The sequence below is a fragment of the Nelusetta ayraudi genome, unplaced genomic scaffold (assembly GCF_046127955.1).
Source record: "Nelusetta ayraudi isolate G7.1 ecotype Tasmania unplaced genomic scaffold, CSIRO-AGI_Nayr_v1 ptg000011l, whole genome shotgun sequence".
In the NCBI taxonomy this organism is placed as follows: Eukaryota; Metazoa; Chordata; class Actinopteri; order Tetraodontiformes; family Monacanthidae; genus Nelusetta; species Nelusetta ayraudi.
The window spans coordinates 6,442,445-6,460,177 of record NW_027466061.1 but is presented as its reverse complement, the minus strand read 5'-3'; the positions used below and the strand labels follow the sequence as shown (position 1 = coordinate 6,460,177).

General features: G+C 46.1%; 2 protein-coding genes across 13 annotated transcripts in view; both read right to left on the bottom strand.

The window, feature by feature from the left end:
• The window catches only part of acaca (acetyl-CoA carboxylase alpha), a 31,856-nt gene extending 19,960 nt beyond the window's left edge, over positions 1 to 11,896 (bottom strand). For 8 of the 11 annotated variants that reach the window (XM_076020301.1, XM_076020302.1, XM_076020303.1 and 5 more), the window contains exons 1-27: positions 11,679 to 11,895; positions 10,227 to 10,491; positions 8,510 to 8,642; positions 8,235 to 8,373; positions 7,975 to 8,084; positions 7,804 to 7,885; positions 7,616 to 7,714; positions 7,416 to 7,522; positions 7,221 to 7,331; positions 6,893 to 7,102; positions 6,112 to 6,282; positions 5,478 to 5,639; positions 4,959 to 5,122; positions 4,683 to 4,833; positions 4,434 to 4,537; positions 4,110 to 4,337; positions 3,871 to 4,021; positions 3,123 to 3,257; positions 2,837 to 2,983; positions 2,563 to 2,751; positions 2,364 to 2,464; positions 2,167 to 2,255; positions 1,679 to 1,803; positions 1,270 to 1,383; positions 1,031 to 1,144; positions 844 to 933; positions 645 to 763 (exon numbers count right to left, since the gene is read on the bottom strand). In XM_076020301.1, the coding sequence (XP_075876416.1) occupies positions 645 to 763; positions 844 to 933; positions 1,031 to 1,144; positions 1,270 to 1,383; positions 1,679 to 1,803; positions 2,167 to 2,255; positions 2,364 to 2,464; positions 2,563 to 2,751; positions 2,837 to 2,983; positions 3,123 to 3,257; positions 3,871 to 4,021; positions 4,110 to 4,337; positions 4,434 to 4,537; positions 4,683 to 4,833; positions 4,959 to 5,122; positions 5,478 to 5,639; positions 6,112 to 6,282; positions 6,893 to 7,102; positions 7,221 to 7,331; positions 7,416 to 7,522; positions 7,616 to 7,714; positions 7,804 to 7,885; positions 7,975 to 8,084; positions 8,235 to 8,373; positions 8,510 to 8,642; positions 10,227 to 10,465 (3,584 nt within the window). In that variant the 5' untranslated portion in view covers positions 10,466 to 10,491; positions 11,679 to 11,895. Of the gene's footprint in view, positions 1 to 644; positions 764 to 843; positions 934 to 1,030; positions 1,145 to 1,269; positions 1,384 to 1,678; positions 1,804 to 2,166; positions 2,256 to 2,363; positions 2,465 to 2,562; positions 2,752 to 2,836; positions 2,984 to 3,122; positions 3,258 to 3,870; positions 4,022 to 4,109; positions 4,338 to 4,433; positions 4,538 to 4,682; positions 4,834 to 4,958; positions 5,123 to 5,477; positions 5,640 to 5,741; positions 5,999 to 6,111; positions 6,283 to 6,892; positions 7,103 to 7,220; positions 7,332 to 7,415; positions 7,523 to 7,615; positions 7,715 to 7,803; positions 7,886 to 7,974; positions 8,085 to 8,234; positions 8,374 to 8,509; positions 8,643 to 10,226; positions 10,492 to 11,011; positions 11,163 to 11,678 lie in introns of those variants that run through there. The other 3 variants (XM_076020299.1, XM_076020300.1, XM_076020310.1) reach the window with 3 other exon arrangements.
• Positions 11,897 to 13,143: 1,247 nt separating this feature from the next.
• On the bottom strand, positions 13,144 to 17,733 carry LOC142884568 (T-box transcription factor TBX2b-like). Of its 2 annotated transcripts, none has more exons than XM_076020292.1 (7): positions 17,016 to 17,733; positions 16,178 to 16,445; positions 15,865 to 16,011; positions 15,569 to 15,645; positions 15,292 to 15,440; positions 14,527 to 15,008; positions 13,144 to 13,848 (listed from the first exon to the last, which is right to left on the bottom strand). In XM_076020292.1, the coding sequence occupies exons 1-7, from the start codon at positions 17,336 to 17,338 to the stop codon at positions 13,528 to 13,530; spliced, it is 1,767 nt and encodes a 588-aa protein (XP_075876407.1). In that variant the 5' UTR covers positions 17,339 to 17,733; the 3' UTR covers positions 13,144 to 13,527. The 2 variants fall into 2 exon arrangements, with proteins under 2 accessions (XP_075876407.1, XP_075876408.1); XM_076020293.1 differs by having other exon boundaries at positions 15,292 to 15,434.

The window sequence follows — 17,733 nt, the reverse complement described above, 5'->3', positions numbered from 1 at the left end:
GAGGTTCTGAAGGCTGGCGATCAGAAGTACAGTAGTGTTACTGTGGATGTCATGCGTGGTGTTACGATATTGAAAAAGTAACTGAGAATCAACATGTTTGCAGCCTTATGGCCTTTAAATACTGGAGGCAAAAAGATATCAGAGAAAAATCAAATGTATGATGCTAACACACAAAAAGCAGCATCACACTGTGACGAAGCCACCTTACTTTCCATAAACGTCTGCATTTTTAACCATAAGAATCTGTCCATGGTACAGCTTTTCCATGGTGAGCTCAAGCTCAACCTCGCAGTTCCTGCTTTTCAAACTGCAAACACTGAAGAGTTTTGATGCAAACATGAGGTTTATTAGGTTTTTGAAGAGGCCTTTAGCAGCGAGAGCATAGTTCTAGCCAGGCCAAAACAATGCAGCGACAGGGCAGCTAACTAAATGTGGAAACAAAATGTATTGTTTATTATTATCAATTAATTATCATATTATTTACAGCCTTAAGTTCTAAAGAGTGAGGTGTTTGTCAATTGATTCTAAAAAAAGAAATGCCTTCAATCCTGTCCACTGTGCCATCTGGGGTGGGGTGGGGCGGGTACGCCAACAGCAAGGATACACAGCACAAGAGCATCATGGGAGTCCTGCATGCACATTACCTGTTTGGGTGCGAGGTGGGCAGCATGAACTGGAACTCGACTATGCACGTGTTGTCCTTCAGCTGCCGATGCTGAACACTGTTCAGCTCGTACGCGATGTAAGCCCGCCGGACGTACACCTGGGGGAACCAATCACAGGTTGCCACCTCAAGAGTCTCAGCAAAGCCACCTGGGGATCAAGATGAAGGCGTTCTCTCACCTCGAGGGCAGCCATTCGTACCACTTGATTGCTGTGGTAGAAGAAGTTCGGCAGGACGTCGAAGATGGACGTTTCCGAGAGGATCAGTTTCTAAGAGACGAGGGAGAGAAACGCAAGCACGTGAAAACACTGTAGCTTTTCAAAAGACGCTCGAGTCAGTCGGGGCGGCTTTTCCTTCACCACTGACCTGCAGGTTCTCAATGCAGAACTGGTGGCCGTACATGTCGATGGCGGAGAGGAAGATGGACTCCACCTGGTTGTGCCGGAGCTCATAGGAGGGGAGGTGGGAGGCGATCAGCACCTGAACACAGAGGGTGAACATTAAGGGACCAGGTGTCTATTTTGAATCATCCTCAGTTAGTCAACTTGGAGGCAGAACAAACCCGTTGATGGAAAAGAAATTAAGTAAAAGAGCAATTAGCTCACCTGCCGAGCACGCAGTGCCACCTTCGCATTGGTGGTCTTGCTGAGCTGGGTGAGTTCAGTCAAGATGGTCATCAGTTCATCTGTCAGGGTGGGATCTCGGCCACAAAGCTGGTCCTGCAAATTACAGGCAACATTATATTAGAATATTAAAAAACAAATAAATAAATTACAAATTCACAACTACGGTGTATTTTCATTTGATATTCAGCCCAACTAGCCTGAACAGCTGATCATGTCTGATGCTACTAAACTCACATTTTGTCATGAATTGTGGAAAACTATCCACCACAAGTCCAGGGACTAAGTGAACACTTTGAAATTCAATTCTTGCAGGAACAATAAACATTACAAAACAAAACTAAGCACGTGAGGAGCAACAATGACTGTTGCAACAGAGTCTGAAACTTACAATCAGCATGGTAACCAGCAGGTTCTTCTTGGTGACTTGAGCATGGGAGAAGATGTAGTTCAGCACGTTGGCCATGTCGCCCTTGTTCTCCTCACGCAGTGCAAACACACACTTGTCATAATGTCCTGATGACGAACACAATGAGCAGGCAGTGAGGTTTCAGCAGGAAGGCATAAAGGAAGGAGTGCAAAAGAGCACCATCATGTGGCCAAACTAAGCATGCCTCTCTAACATTCACTAAACCAATGTGTCCTGTCAATAAATGGTGTGTGTGTTCTACAACAAGCAATTTGTATCAATGTCAATACAACAAAGCATCTAGCATTTTTTTACAACAGGCATTTTTTTTACAACAGGCAGGCAACAGGCAACAGGAACAGAGGGTTAAGTATTCTGTTTCCTGGAGGCTCTTTCTGAGAATGATTTGTGCTGCTGCAGCCTCCTTCAACGTGTCTAGACAGAGAGAAAAAGGCTGCAGCGATCCTCACCGTTCTGAAACTGGATCTCGACTTTCAAATACTGCCTGAGTAAGTCCATCACCACCGCCTTCATGTGCCCTCGGATGCCACTGCGATACCTGTTGGAAACAAAACAGTCTTTCTCGTGCGACACACAAAATGAACTCACTGACTTCATCAGGACCTGAAGTCTGTAGGAGAAGTTATAGAAAGCAGGTCTGACTCACTTCTGCACCAACTGCACAATGCTTTGTGTGTTCATAAAGAAGACTTCTCTCTCGGATTTCTTGTTCAGAGTGGCAGCGTGGCTGTCGAGGATGTTTGCAATCTAAAAAGCAACAAATGGGACAATCAATAAAAGCATTCATTTTACAGGTAAAATATTGAAATGTTTAAAAAGAGTCTTGAATGTGTGAGCAGACCCACCTGCTGGCTGGGAAACTGGCAGAGCACTGAGGTGATGTTGCTGGCGTACTGCGCCATCTCCTTCTTGATGGCCTTCTCCACAGCAGGTGGGATGCGGCCCGACACGCTCGTCATGATGTCCTGAAGCTCCAGGAGCGGCAGGGAGGGGTCGCGCATGGTTTTCATCAACCTCTCCACCCACTCTTTCAACTACAGCCACAGAATGCATCTTTTTTAAAGACTGTCAAAGCTTACAACGTTTTAAACAGACGCACGCGTGAGAATTCTTCTTCACCTTGACGCTGAAAAAAGGCTCAGGCAGACAGAAGCCATTCATGATGTGCACGAGGTGGTCCAGCGTGCTGTGGAAAACTCTGTGGAGCTTCTCTCCTCTCAGAGCCACCGCCTGGATGGAAGGCAAGGCTCCTGTGTGCAGCTCGGCCTGGGGAGGAGGGTAGAAACACATCTTTGTTATTACCTTTGTTATTACACAATAACAACAGGTGACACTTACTTAAAGGGCAGTAATACACAGAGAGAATGCTCTGACTCCACTACTGAACTGCTCCGATTTTCTGTACCTGCTGCACTCTGCTTGGGTCGTCCAGCTGCAGTTTGGCAATGACACAGCCGGGCTCCAGCGCTGCCCCAGCTCTCTTCACATAGTGGATACAGCCAGACTCCCCAGCAGTCAGAGTCATAACCATCTTCATCACCTGGAATCAGAGAAAGAGAGACAGTGGTTTAGAGCAGCGGCTCTCAAAATGGTTGTGACATCAGGACAGGGGTGCCGCAAAATACTCATATTAATATTAATTACATTTTTGTATCTCTTAAAAAAATATTATTTATGTATTATTAAACTTCTACTACGAAGCCATGTTCAGATATTAATTAAACTAACTAAGATGGATTATGTCAACTTTGCCTTGCTACATGTCTCAGGAAAAATAAATAGACCCGGCACATGTGCATGAATTGTACAGGTGAGGTTACACAGAGAAGTGATCAATCTTAAAATAGCTATGAAAAAAAGGGATACAGGAAAAAAAGAGGTTGTAATTGTTGAGAAGCACTGGTTTAGAGGCAGTGGCACTGAGAAAAAGACAGAAAGCAAAGCTGGAGGTACGAGAGTGTAAAAATGCCGAGCTTGTCTTTGATTGACGGATGGATGGATGGATGTACTTTATTAGGAATAAGGGCATCAGAGGCATGCTGCAGCCAGAGGGGCCAGACTCAGATGGTTTGGACATGCACAGAGGAGGGACAGTGAACAGAAGTATTTGGAGAAAAGGAAAGACTTTGGTCACTTTACAAGGGATTCCACACCTCGATTTCAGCGTAGCACTGGCCGGAAAACACGTGGCCGCCATCCTCCACTGTGTACTGGATGAGTTTTCCCGCCGAGGGCGATCGCAGCAGCGAAGGATCGTTCTCCTTTTCAAAAACGCAGGTCTTATTGCCAATCGTGATGCGATACCTGGGTGGGGAACAAGGTCAAGTTTGGTTTTAACAGGGTTAGAGAACCAAGACCGATTATCAGAAACCTCAAGCCTCTTCCCACTCACCTGTCCACCTCCTCCTTCATGTAGGTGGTGTAGCTGCTTCCATCGTAAGACAGCAGCAGGCCCCCGTCGCTCAGCCGATGGACGTCCACCTCAGCGGATCTGCTGTTCATGATGACCACGTAGGAGTTGGGGGACTGCCGCGTGACCGTCAGGACGTACTTGGTGCCTTCGTAGATGAGCTCCACGTCCACGGTGTTGAGCAGCGTGTGCGCTGGTAGCACCTGGCCCCTGGTGGAGGCAGGACAGTCTCAGTTAAAGACAAGAGTTCTGTTGTTTTAAATCCCTGGGCATCGACCCTACTCCTGCGATGTGCCGTGTGTTCACCTCTCCAGTGAGTGCAGGAATATGGACACGCTGTTCCTGAGGTTGACATCTGCCACGTGAAGAGCGCCGCTCACAATTCCCAGCATTGTGTCAGGACGCTCCGCCTGCACACAGCGCACAGCTTTTGTTATACAGGACATAAAAAAAATTTTAAATCGAAAGAGTGGACTCTGCAAAAAGCGAAAGTTCCCAGAGGCACAAAACAACCACAAGGCGTCAGTGTATTACGGCTTAAATATCTGCGCGTACCTGCATCTTCTCTGAGATGAGCCGATCCAGCCAGCCGGTGTCGATGCTATTGTGCTGGAAGCTTTCAGTCTCCAGCAACTTGATGAGGTATTCCACGGTGGTTCGAAAGTCTCCTCTGATGGACAACTCCTTCAGAGCCACGACCATGTTGCTAAAGGAAAGGAAATTGCTTGACTATAAATACCTCGGAATAATTCTAGATTTCTGCCAACAACATAGAAATTTGCACATCTTCGTGTAAGCAGCACTATTTTTCTGGATCCTCGGTGCACTCACGAGATGGCTTCCTCTCGATTCTCTCCCCAGGAGAAACAGTGTCCGAACTGCGAGTCGGCAAACTCGTGCAGGCCTCCAGCTGCAGCCACGCTGAAGTAACCCCACACGTTCTTGTTGCTGCGGAAGTTCAGCTCCTGCACCGTGCCGGAGCTCGGCTTGAAGCCCTGCGATGACACCACGTATGAATGTTGTGATAAAATGAAAGGGAGAGGAAACACATTTAAATGTGGGTCTGATGGAGCTGCGCGCTGGAACATGTGAAGTATATGTATTTCATTTACCACATTAAACCTGTAAAAAGTGGTTTGTCCCCATCTAATCAAGCTGAAATGTCTGCTTTTAAAGATTTTTTTTTATATTATTTGGGGTTTTGCACTCCACGAGACAGACAGAAAAAAAAGTCAGAACAAACTCCTTTGTTTCATATGATTTTAACTCCAGATGTTGCTTTTGCTAATTGCTTTGAAAAGACTTTGCATAAGGAGAAATATTGTCTTCCAGGCAGCAGCGTCCGCTTACCTCGTCTGGATTCTCGCTGGTGATACGTGCAGCGATGACATGGCCCCGCGGAGAGGGTGCAGTCGACAGCCCCTCGAAGTCGATGGCCGAGTCTCCCCACGGCTGGACGCCGTACAGCATCCTGATGTCTTTGATTCTTTGGAGAGGAATTCCCATGGCAATCTGACGGGGAAAGAGCGACACCGGCTCAGTACAAGCTTTGAGTCGTGTTGCTTGTTCAACAGGCCTCTGACGACCATGCTCCGAACTTCACAACATATTTACCTCATTTTTGCTTTTAAAGTTTCATCACCAGATTGTCGACTTACTAGACAACTGACAACACAAACAACTGCATAAAGAAAATGGCGCCCCTTCCGCTTATGGGAAATGACATTCTTGCTCACTGTAGCAGAAAGAGTGCGTCTGGAAGTGAAGGCCGCAAGGCCTCCCTGGCACGGCAACACTGGCCTTCAGTGCGATGAATGACCTATTTACACACAATCCTGAACACTGCAGAGCTGCACACCACGCCACACAGTGCTGCCACGAGGACAGGGAGGAGGGAGGGGGAGTGTGGGGTGTGGGGGGGTTGCTTTCGCAGAGGCATCGAAGCGTGCAAACTCTGCGACACGAGAGCCTGAGCGAGGCTGACCTGCAGCTGGGCGGCGGGCAGGTTGACGTCGGCCACCATCTCCGTGCAGGGGTGCTCCACCTGCAGGCGGGGGTTGAGCTCCAGGAAGTAGAAGCTGCCGTCCTGGCTGTACAGGTATTCCACCGTGCCCGCGCTCACGTACCCGACCATTTTAGCCAGCTTCACCGCACACTGAAAAACAGAGGGTGGAGTTGCAATTTGCAGATTTATATTTTTCTTTTCGAAACTGACAGTAGCTGCGTTTCCATGACAGTTTTTTGCTAAATAAAAGCGATATTTCTAAAATTTAGACTAAGTACAATTGCGATTTGCAGGTGTTTCCATTGAAAGGTGTGAAACACGTAAGCTGGTGACATCTCGTGGGACGAGATGTTACCAGAATTACATTTGCTTTTGTTTGTTTACGTTTGTTTTATATTTCTCATTTTGATTACTTGCTAAAAAATATTCCGTCCCCTCCTCCGTCCAAACATAATGCGCCATTCTCACTTGAAGTGAACTGGTCACATGACCCCGTATGGCACGTCCGACAACGCATAAATGTGAAACAAGTGTTTCCATGACACTTTTGTGATATACTGTACCTCTATATCGACGTCTGAAAAACCACCTCATGAGAGCATCACAACCTTTTAGCCATATTTGAGAGGTTTTTCGAAATTTAGGTGTTTCCATTGCCAGTTTTTTATTGCGATATTTAGGTTTTGCACAATTCTAGGTGTAATGGGAAGGCAGCTAGTGACAGTGTAAAGCAGATGCAAAAATGTGGGACAGGCCGCACGTTTTCCATGTCTTCGAAGATGTCGGACGTGGCGATGGTAGCAGGAGCCTCCTCTATGATCTTCTGGTGCCGCCGCTGCACGGAGCAGTCTCGCCCGAACAGGGAGATGGCGTTGCCGTACTGATCGGCCAGGATCTGCACCTCCAGGTGACGAGCGTGCTTGGCGAGCTGCATGACGAAAATGGGCGAGCCGGGAACTTCTGCCTGCACCTTTAGAACCAAAGCGGGAGGGAGAGCGTTGAGCGTAGAAACAGTGTTTCCCACTAAGTGGACATATAATTGGACTGCACAATATCTCAGGCCGGGATCGGCCAGCGTTCCCACTTGCCTGTCTGAAGAGGTTGGGGAAATCATCGGCACAGTTGACTTTGCGGATTCCTTTTCCTCCACCTCCTTCCGAAGCCTTGACCATCACAGGGTAGCCGATCTTCTCAGCAGCCTGGCAAAGGCAGAGAGAGGGCGTTTCAGCGCAGACGGTAAACTACACCGTACAACCGACGCCACACCAAAGAGGCGTTCTTACTTTGAGACCATCCTCCACGTCCTGGATGCAGCCGAGCTCATACACGTCGTTGGGGACGTTGATGGCTTTCTTCTTCTGGTTGTTCTCCGACCACTCCACCGTGAGACCTGAGGCAAAGAGACCGACGCCGGACGTTTGAAACACAGACGCCGTACTGCCAGAAGCATCACTCGAAGGGGTAATCCACCACTTTGACCTACCTATGCCGCTCCACGGCAGGGTTGGAATGCCGGCGGTCTGAGCCACGATGGAGGAGGCGATTTTGTCGCCCAGAGCCCACATGGCCTGACTGGGGGGTCCTGGGGAAGCAATCAGCGACCAAATAAGAGCATTTAGATCATCTGAAGGCTGAGCACGGGGAGGGAAAGAGCAACCAGGCTTTTCGTACCCATGAAGGCGATGCCATTCTTGTGAAGCAACTCTGGGAGTTTGGGGTTTTCTGAGGCGTGGCCCCAGCCAGCCCACACCGCCTGGAAGGAATCACATCACGTCACAAGCAATGATCAACTGATCGGTAACTGTGGCAATATAACAGACCAAAGAGGCTCTGTTGCTGTACCTGCACAGGTATGCGTTTAGCAATGTCCAAAATGAGCTCCACGTTAGCGTAGTTATTGTTGTTGGTACCTCCTGGCACGGGCACGTAGTGATCTGCCATTTTAATGTATTCTGTAGAGGAGAGAAACATAAGCAATCAGCTTCTCTGGCTGCATAACTGCATGTGATATTTCTCAGAGTCGTCTACATTATGTTGATGATTCAAGATGATACTTTGACTCTTTAAAGGAGGTGAAGACCATGTAGGTCGGGGTCACTCACCTGCATTGGCCTTCAGGTCCTCTGGGGTGACCATGACGACAAATCGAATCGCCCGCTCGTTACGAAACATCTCGTAGGCCCAGCGGCGGATGGAGCGCATGCATTTGACTGCTGCGATGCCATTGTTGGCAATAAGTACCTGGGAATGCAAATCAGGGAGAATGTAGGACATAATTAATATTGCCCGGCTGTTTTAGAGACCTTTCTCCCTTTTATCCAAACATAGGAAAAATTCCTCCCACAGATTAAAATACACAAAGAAAAGAAATTTCCACCTTTTCAATGACTTTGTTGCCACCGAAGCGGGTCACAAACTCAGCCGGAGAGGCTACAGTGAAGTCCCTCTGGAGGTCAATACGCCGGCGATCCCTGCCCTGCTTCACCAGATGCAATCCTGACATGCTTGGCCTGTTTTGTTTTTTTGTTTTTTACAGAAACAGAAAGAATGCATGTCATGTTTCTTCAACACACCTGCAATTCAGGGACAAATAGCATACGAGGCATATTTTCAAACAGGAGTAACAGGCACCAGTGAACTCAACATTTCTCCTCTGCAGCCATGCAATACAGCGTTTAGCAGCTACTTTAATGACAGTAAATAAAAAAAAGAAAAAAGATAGCGCTGTCACCCTGCATTGATAAGAGACCAATTCCTGCAAAGAGTCAACGTAACTCCTGTTTCTTATCTTAAAGCTGGCTGATTCACTTTAGCTTCTTCACAAATCGTGACCTGGAGTTCATTAAGCTTAGAATACAATACAATTGCCTTGCTAGAAACTGTAAGCTTGGCATTGCTTTGTGTTCTTTTTTAAGATGCAGAAGAAGAAAACTTTTAGGCAAAATATAATGTTTAACATGCTTGGGCCATGCTGCAGCACTTTAGTCAACAGGGCTGTTTAGATGAAGCTCCACCCTATAGAGGAACCAGAAGGGAGTCGGGAGGGGGGTACAGTATAATGCAGGTGGAGGGAAATGAGCGTCTGCTTGGAGGGTGTGGCAGTGCTCCGTCTCGTTTGGCTGGCTGGGCTCCCGTCGCCTGATACTGCGTTATTGCATCACTGCCGGGGTTGCAGACAAGCAAATCCATCAAGACGGAGAAGGCCGTTCCCATGCAGCTGTGGAGGCTGGAGTGCGTGCACGTCCTGTAAGAGTAAGGCGGGTGCAAGAGGGGGAGCCTTCCAGCAGCTCAAGTTGAAGAGTTGCCGCCTCCTCTCAATTGTGCTTTTCACACCTTTTAAGTTCAGGTGAATCTAAACACTCAAGCCTCACCAAGATGAAAATATACACCGAGACGGAAACTGCCTGGAAGGTAAGTCAGCAAGCAACCAAACACTATTCTTATGCTTGGCTGCAAATAAAAATGCCATGAGACAGAGAGAACTGAGAGGTTCAGAGAGGCGGCACAAAAAAAGATCAAACGGCACAAACTTCAAACACGCATCTGTATGTTCTGAAAGGCCCCTTTAAATGTTGGGATTGGACCTCCTGCACTGGTACATTCCTACAAGCTCAGCCCCCCACCCCTCAAAAAAAAAGACTGATTGTTTAGGCACTCTTCCCGAACCAGCTTCCCAGATTTAGGGACACCCAGCAAACAGAGACACCTTTCAGTAGTGTGAACCTACTATACCAGAGCCACATATTTTATTCATGGAGCCAAACGTGGCTGCCGGCAGGAGGAGGAGGAGGAGGAGGAGAAAGAGGAGGAGGAGGAGGAGGAGGAGACAGAGCAGTGTGACTCAGTTGTACAAGGCAGACTTGCTGCAGAGGAGAGTAGTCTCATAAAAACAGCATTTTATAGCAAAGGGCTCTGCATTTGCTCGTTGCGCTTTATAGCCAAGTCTGAATTAAATCAGTTGCATAAAATAAAAAAGATTGATTGAGTAATAAACCAGAACGGGGGAAAAAAACATTCAGGCATCCACACATGACAAATGCACAATGCTTAAAACCGCCGTGCTCATGCAGAGAAGAGTTAATAGGAATTCTAACCTCAGATTTTGCATCGGCCCGTCAATGTGATCGAAACCCATCTCATAGGTGCTGTCCGAGCTGCCGGAGGACGGCGACAGGGACCGGTTGTCCTTCTCATCCAGCTGGATGTCCCCCTTCCCTTGGTTCTCATCCTCGGAGTTCTCTTCTGACACGGACCCCACGATGAAGCGCGAGTGCAGCGAGTGCAGCGCGGCAGCAGCAGGCTTCTTCTTTGCAGCTCCTTCCTGTTGTGCCATGGCTGGACACGAACAGGCTGCGAACGCTGGCGAGGGACACACAGGTGGACGAGACAGTTATAAGCAAGATATGCAGTCGAGCGACAGGAGGCAAAAGTCCAAATATCAGGGTACAGTGTGACATGATGTACCCTGGGCCAACCGTGTGCCACCCTGTTTACCAAGTTGCAAAAGTTTGTGTGATGGAGCAACTGAAGTTGCAACACATCTGTTCGTTTTGTGATGCTCACTGGATACACCATTAATACTGTAGCTAAGGGGAAAAAGTGTTCAATCTTGATATAATAATAGCGTGTTGTGAATGCGTTTAACATTAGCAGAGGGGAATACCTGCTGGGAAACCTAGAAAGACTCTTCAACTGAAACAGTCTTGTCATTAAGGAGGATTGAAGCAAATTAAGAATCATCATTAATAAATCATGATATTAAATCATACTTTTGAATTTTAATGTTTACCCTTTAAATTGAAGGACGTACTTTAACAAAGTGCATCTAAACAGAAAAGCTATGATAAGTGCCACATGATGCATTGTCAGATTTACAGACCGACAGTAGCTGTTAGAGGTTTGGGCAGTTCCGTCACATCCTCTGTCAACAGCCCCAGCAACTAACGTTCCTTGGTGATAATAACCTGTAATTTAACTGCCTGGCGTCCTGTCCAACCTGCCACTGCAAACACGGTCCCCCCCCCCTCTCAACTCTGGCTGCAGCTACAGACAGCAGTGACTCTCAGGTGAGCGAGGCACACCTTACCTATCGCTAGCTGCTTGCGGGACCAGAAAAACAAGCCGAGCACTGTAGCGGCGGCGAACGTGAGCCATGGAAACATCTTCCCATAAAAATCGCAGTGTCGCCAGTGGCATTCACATTTTGAAGCAGACCGAAACAGGCGTGATGAGTGCCAGAGCTGGGTGAACAGTGTCCTAGTAAACGTTAGTGAAATGAAGTTACCAACAGCGGTATCTTCGCAGCCAAAGCTAGCTAACTCAGGGCAGACGCGGATAAACTCAAGCACCAATGCCGCAAAGCGTTAGCCTGCGTAGCAGACAATAGCTAAGTATAACAGCGACGGCACAGCAAAGAGACCCATCAACGAACACGATGCAACCGGGGTGCGCCGCATGGCTTCTGTACACCTGCTTGCCAACAGTGCCCGTGTAGCCACGATTGCGTAACATCTAATCTGAGATAAACAAGTAAGCTAGCGACTCACCGGTGGAGATAAAGCGAAGCGTAATCCTGGGAGGGGGAGAAAAGTTGAGCCCGAAGAGATCGATAAATTAAGTGCGCCCCTCAGACATAACTGTTCCCCGTGACAGACGGAGGAGAGGGGGGGTGGGGGGGAGAATCACATCATGATGAAGTCACAGAGTTCCCTCGGACGCTGAAACAGCAGAGAGTGGGGTGATGTGGTGATGCGCAGGCAGGTTACTCCTGGCCAATGACCTATGACGGCAGCTTCCGCTATAGAAAATTATCACATAGAAAACTCTTGAACAAACTGCATTAGACTCCGGAGAATCTAAAAACGAAGGTTTTCGAACATTTTGAATTCGCTCAAGGGAAAAACATTACTCCGGCTTTGTCACACTGATCTAATTAGTATTTTCTAGATGCATATCGACTCCATAAAAATATTTTTTATTTCATACCTCTATTTCTCCCTAGGCTGATGAGTGTATTCCATTTAAATCATTCAAATATCCCCATGTCTATGTGTGGATTATATCCGTCATAGAGCATTTAGCCCCAGTCGATTCTGCACCCGGACTAATTCTGTACCTACACCGTTGCTCCAGTTTTGGAAGTCTATGTGGCCAATATCTAGCATGGTTCAGTTGGAGGAGAACCAATCATAGGCTAGACCGACTTTTGTGGGCGGGTGTTGCAGGGTTATAAGGGGCGGGTCGAACAACGGAAGTCTGCCACACACGAGAGCCGCGTGTGCCACGGCGCCGCTTGTCCTGTTTGAGGAATGCACTAGCGCTCGAGCTTTTAGGTGGAATTTGTTACCTTCAGAGAAATCAGAGCCACTTAAGTCAGGTTTTAGTTGACACATCATCAGTAAAGAGCACGCAAAACAAACCAACGCTTAACTCGCTCTGTAAAATTCGTGCTCGACTTTGAAATACACTGAAGTACAAATATATTACTCAGCTTAATCGATATTTGAAGATTGTTGTTGTTTTGCTTTTATGTCTAACTCAGAAAATAGTTGTAAATCCATGGCAGATGCAGAGTATGTCTTTTACTATCTATGTTATTGCAATTAAGATCCACTAGGTGGCCGCAGAGAATCAGCACAGCCATAGATCCTTGTCAAAAGTAGCAGAAAGCAGATACTTTTTGCGTCTTAGCATCCATTTGCCATCTTTCCCCATTGCTGAAATGCTTTCTATGCATCACATGTGCACGTATTACTCTGTTTTGTAGAATGGTCTAATTTTATATTTGCTTGCTACAGTGCATTTTCTCTAATTGGACTTTTACATTAAACTATAAAAACAATCTGTAATTTACTACTAAGTGTACTATTTCTTTAAACGATGAACACAACAAAAATATCTTGATGTAACAAGGGAAAAACATTCTCAAAGATAGCATTAATGTAGCACATGAGAAGAAAGCGTCATCAAATAATAGATCCCAACGGAAGAAAACTGATGATAGATGAAGTAGAGTTCAAAAGGGACTTTAATTATCCCAATTCTTGTGTTTCAAGTGAAAATCTTTACAGAATAAAAAAAAAAAAAAAGTAAAAATCATAATAAAGCAGCTTGTTTAGTATCTTTTTTCCCCAAAACAAACAATAGCCATCTTTAATTCCAGTATTATTATTACAACTATTCCAGATTTCTGTAGACATGCAAGCTTATTGCTGAGACGGTGACATGTTTTAAGAGTTCTAACACACAGATTCCGACAAAACATCTTGAGTGTTGAATGTGTGTGACCTGTCTGTTTACCCACCCCACCCCACCTCTCCTCATCTCATCAGACAATTCACAAAGTCAAGTCCTCAAACCAGATTATGGCTGTTTTGCAGTACATTTTTGGAACACTTAGTTGTTCTTTTTCGGCGAAGCTGTCCTCCGCCTGGCCTTGTGATTCACAGACACCGGACGTGACTCTCTGCTCTCAGACAGCGAGTTTGACCTGCTGTTCAACCTGGCTGCAAACATCTGTTGCCTCAAGGTGGTGGCAGCAGGGATCAGATAAGGGCTGAATCGTAACCAAGGCTGAGAGCTGAAGGCAAAGTGGTTTCTGGACAGTGTTGAAGCTGAAGAGCAGGTAGTGAGAGCTGGAACATTGGTCACAGAGGGAGCAGACAAGTAGCGATTAGAATAGGAGCACAATCCTCCGAACTGAGATGATGAGAGTCCCTGGAAAAGAGAAAAGTAGATTGTGTTAAAACAACAAATCACTTTGAACGTGAGGTAATAATGGTGAGGTGTATACATATGGATTAAATACTTGATGCTGTGAGTAATTCTGGTTTGTGGGAAGAAAAAATATATTTTTCTTTAGAACGATTATGGTTATCGCTGGACTTAATGTGCCCCCTAGTGGCCGTTCTAGAAAAGTTGTTCTTTTTTAACTAGGAGGATAGGCAAATCAAGAAACGCTGACCACCTTTGAACAATACTGACATTTAAAGCTGGCCAGTTAGACAGACTAGCTCCTCTTTACCCCTCGTGTAAACGTTCAACAAACGGTGTGTGACTGTCTGCAAGTGTTAACACAGGTGTCATTCCTCAAAAAGATGCCAGAAGGATGTTGCTGCTTTGGCTCATATATTATTATCATTATTAGTTTTATTATACAGTTTAGATTATTAAAAATGCTTTTACTTAAATAAGTGCATCCATGCATTTTCAAAACCCACCTGAGCTCAGGGTTACGACAGGGTAATTAGGAAATGTTTGATCACAAAACTGTTATCATCACTGTTCTGTTTTATTTTTAAACTTTAATTGGTTTATTTGATCAAATGGCAACAAATCCATGTGACATCAGCAGTACAAAGAAGTACAATAAATTGTGAGCTTCCTGAAGCATACCTGATATTCCAGTACTTCTGGAGGCAGCTTGTATCCAAATGGAGGTAACAAGACGCTTTGAGAATGAAGGCCTCTGTTTTCTTCGCTATTCAACCCTGGTATGAAAGAAAACACGTGCTGCATATGCATATCCGGCATCACTGACAAATGTCTTGGATGAAACGACGACGGTGCCCCAAGCTTTGAAAACGTGTGGCAGGAATCTGAGAGTCCCAAAGTCTGAGGTTGAGTGCTGGAGGACGACGACAAAGCCGGTGACTGTGGCAACGACACAGGCTTCTTCTCATCCTTGAGTTTGGAAAAGTTATAATCCACACATGAAGAATCGTGTGACGTCCTTGATGTTCTCGCTTCCATTGGGTCCTTATGAGGTTCCGACATCTCATCGCTTTTCACACTGCTTCCAGTCCTGCAGAGGCTGCTCTCGGAAGAGTCCACATCTAGAAGATCAATGTCCAAGTCGCTTTCGGTGTCATCTTCATCTGCGGGAGGTAGGGGTAGGGGGAGAGAGGGTTGAACATTACCCATTTTAAAAGTCACGTGAATGTTTATTGTGTCTGCCTTGTACCGTGTCAGATCGAATTGGACACAACAACAAGTGACGCTGTTTCTTTCTGTCATCGTGCATAACTTTTTGCAGATTCCTCAGTTTTTAAAATACTTGATGAGCAGGGAGACTGATTTCTCAGTCAGTAAGTCGCATCATGTGGGTTGTTTTCAAAATGACTCACTGAGTCTCTGATGACATGGAAAGACTAAACCCACCTTGACAGGTTGGCGTTAACTTTTCTGCGCTGATCGCCAGCCCTTGAGGGGAAGAGTTCAGATCACTCGTGCTGGGGAGCTCACATGAGTCATCAGAGTCACCAGCACAGTCTGAGACGGCTTTGCTTTGGTTGCTGTGCAGTCTGTTCCTTAAAGTCACAAGTGCCGTTTATTCAGAGTGTGAACGCTGCACCAAGTCCATCATCATCATCATCATCATGATCATCATCATCATCATCATCATCATCATCATCTCCTCTACAAGGAAAGCATGTACCTCTTTTCTCGTTTGCCATTTCTTGAGTCCCGGAATCCTTTGGCAAAGGGATTGTTCTCGATCTTCAGCTGTGTAATCTGAATACAAAAAAAACAAGAGAAGAAAACAGGTTCAACTCTTTGTGGCAATACAACGTAGAATGAGAACATCATAGATGTATCCATCAGATTGAAAAAACTAAATAAAACATCCGAACAAGTGGTAAGAGTATGTTCAGATCCACATACATGCAGGTGCATCCTGTGTGTGTGTGTGTGTGTGTGTGTGTGTGTGTGTGCACGCACGCACGTGGTTACCTTTTCATTCTGATAGGCAGTGACTGCGATAAACTCCGTCTCTGGGAAAACATAAGTCCGGAAGGTGCTGTAGGGAAGCTTCATTATGTCGTTGGTTTTTACAACGTGGAATCTAGGTTGGTATTTGTGCATTGAATTTAAAACTGTCTGAAAAACAAAACAAAACAGAGACAATAACTTGAAATTGTATTGTTGGCAAGTAGCTGTCATAACTATGCAGCCAACAAGTGAGAACAAGTTCATTTCCTCAATGAAATACATTTTTAACCTTAGATCAGAACAGGATAATCATAGAAACATCTTTGCAACTCACAAATCCGTGCTTGTCCGATACATTATTGGTGAGCTTGAGTTTATGAAAGGCAACGGGCTTGCTCATCCACTGACCCCCTTTGGATGGGCTGTCCGGGTGGATGTACATGCGCTTTGGCATCTCTAGGTCAGCCTTCCCCGCCACCATCCAGTGGGAGTTGTGAAATTTGTAACGGCAGTCGTCCACAGCCACAATGTCCATCAGCAGGATGTACTTTGCTGTCTCGTCCAGGCCTTCTACCCGCACTTTGAACGGTGGAAACATCCTCCTATTGACGGACAATTCAGAGAGAAAAAGATAAGATCAGCTTTAGGACAGGCGGACAGAGACGGAACATTTTTATTTCATTCAATTCGTTACTGTAGTGTCTCATTGCTTACGTAATGTTGTGCTAACATTTTAATGCTTTTTGAAAGTGTCTATGTCTTTGTTGTTATTAAATAAAAGACTGAAGAAAAGCAATGATGAACAAACAATTCAATGACTACTAATGTAATACTGTTAAACTCCTTCTTAGGGCCTGAATTGTTTTTGTTATTTCGTGTATTTGCATTCACTAGACAGACAGGAAGGCAGACAGACAGAAAGACAAAAAAAAATGATAAAGGTATTAACTACCAAATAATTAAATATTAGAACGTCACAAATTATTTTTTGCATTTAAATTAATAAAATAATAGTGTCTAAAAGGTGATATTGTCTATGATTCAGCAGGTTTAAAAACAAGAATTGATAATCATGTTGACACTTTTTTGCACTGTAAAGTTGGAACAAATTAATAAATACGTCCAACGTATGACCTCCTACACTATTGTCAATCTCACGGCAGTTTGCATACCTTCCTGACTTCGTGATCACCATCTCCGTGCCCCTTTTGTAAAATTCACTCCACAAACTCTGCGAGTCCAGCGTGACTCTCGGGTTGTCTCCCAGCGCCTCCTCCGGCTCCACGGTCTTAGACCACCGCTGGCCGCCCTGGACGTGATGGCCGCGGAGAGACGCCCGCATCCCGGCGTTGGCGGCAGCCTGCTCCGCCAAAGGTCGGGCGACATCCGGGAGAGACAGCGGCCGGAGAAACGCGGACGGATCGGCGGGGTTGAAGTAGGCTGATGGGTGGAAGGCGTCGGGTCCATGGGCGCGGAAGGGATGGTTGCGATGCATGGCAGCCTCTGATCGGTCATCCAACTTGATGCAGCTTCTCTCAAAGAGTGAAACAGTTGTCTAGCAGTGCAGGAAAACAGGTGGTGTGTACGTGCGAGGAAGAGTTTGAGGTGGTGTCAATTCAAAATCTGCAGCTGCACTGGATGAAGGCAAGAGAAGTGCGGAGTGACGACGTTGTCGCCAGTGCGCGGCTGCCGTCCTGGCGCACTCGTTCGCACAGGGCGGTGGGCGTGGTTTCAAAAGCCTGGATTAGAATGTCCAACTTTTCTGGTCATTAAAGGCAGCAAGAGGACAGGGGAACCAATTATCCAATCATCAGATCTCATAGCTCAGGTGCATGGAGCTAATGGACAGCCTTTTCTAGCCTTTTCCAGCCGCTGGACGGAATAATAAGA

Excerpts from the sequence above, each read along its gene's own strand:
- LOC142884568 (XM_076020292.1), bottom strand. The coding sequence starts at position 17,338 with ATGCATCGCAACCATCCCTTCCGCGCCCATGGACCCGACGCCTTCCAC. Across the intron at positions 16,446-17,015 it reads GTGATCACGAAGTCAGGAAG|GAGGATGTTTCCACCGTTCA; the intron begins GTATGCAAACTG and ends GTCCGTCAATAG. Across the intron at positions 15,441-15,568 it reads AATGGCAAACGAGAAAAGAG|GAACAGACTGCACAGCAACC; the intron begins GTACATGCTTTC and ends TGTGACTTTAAG.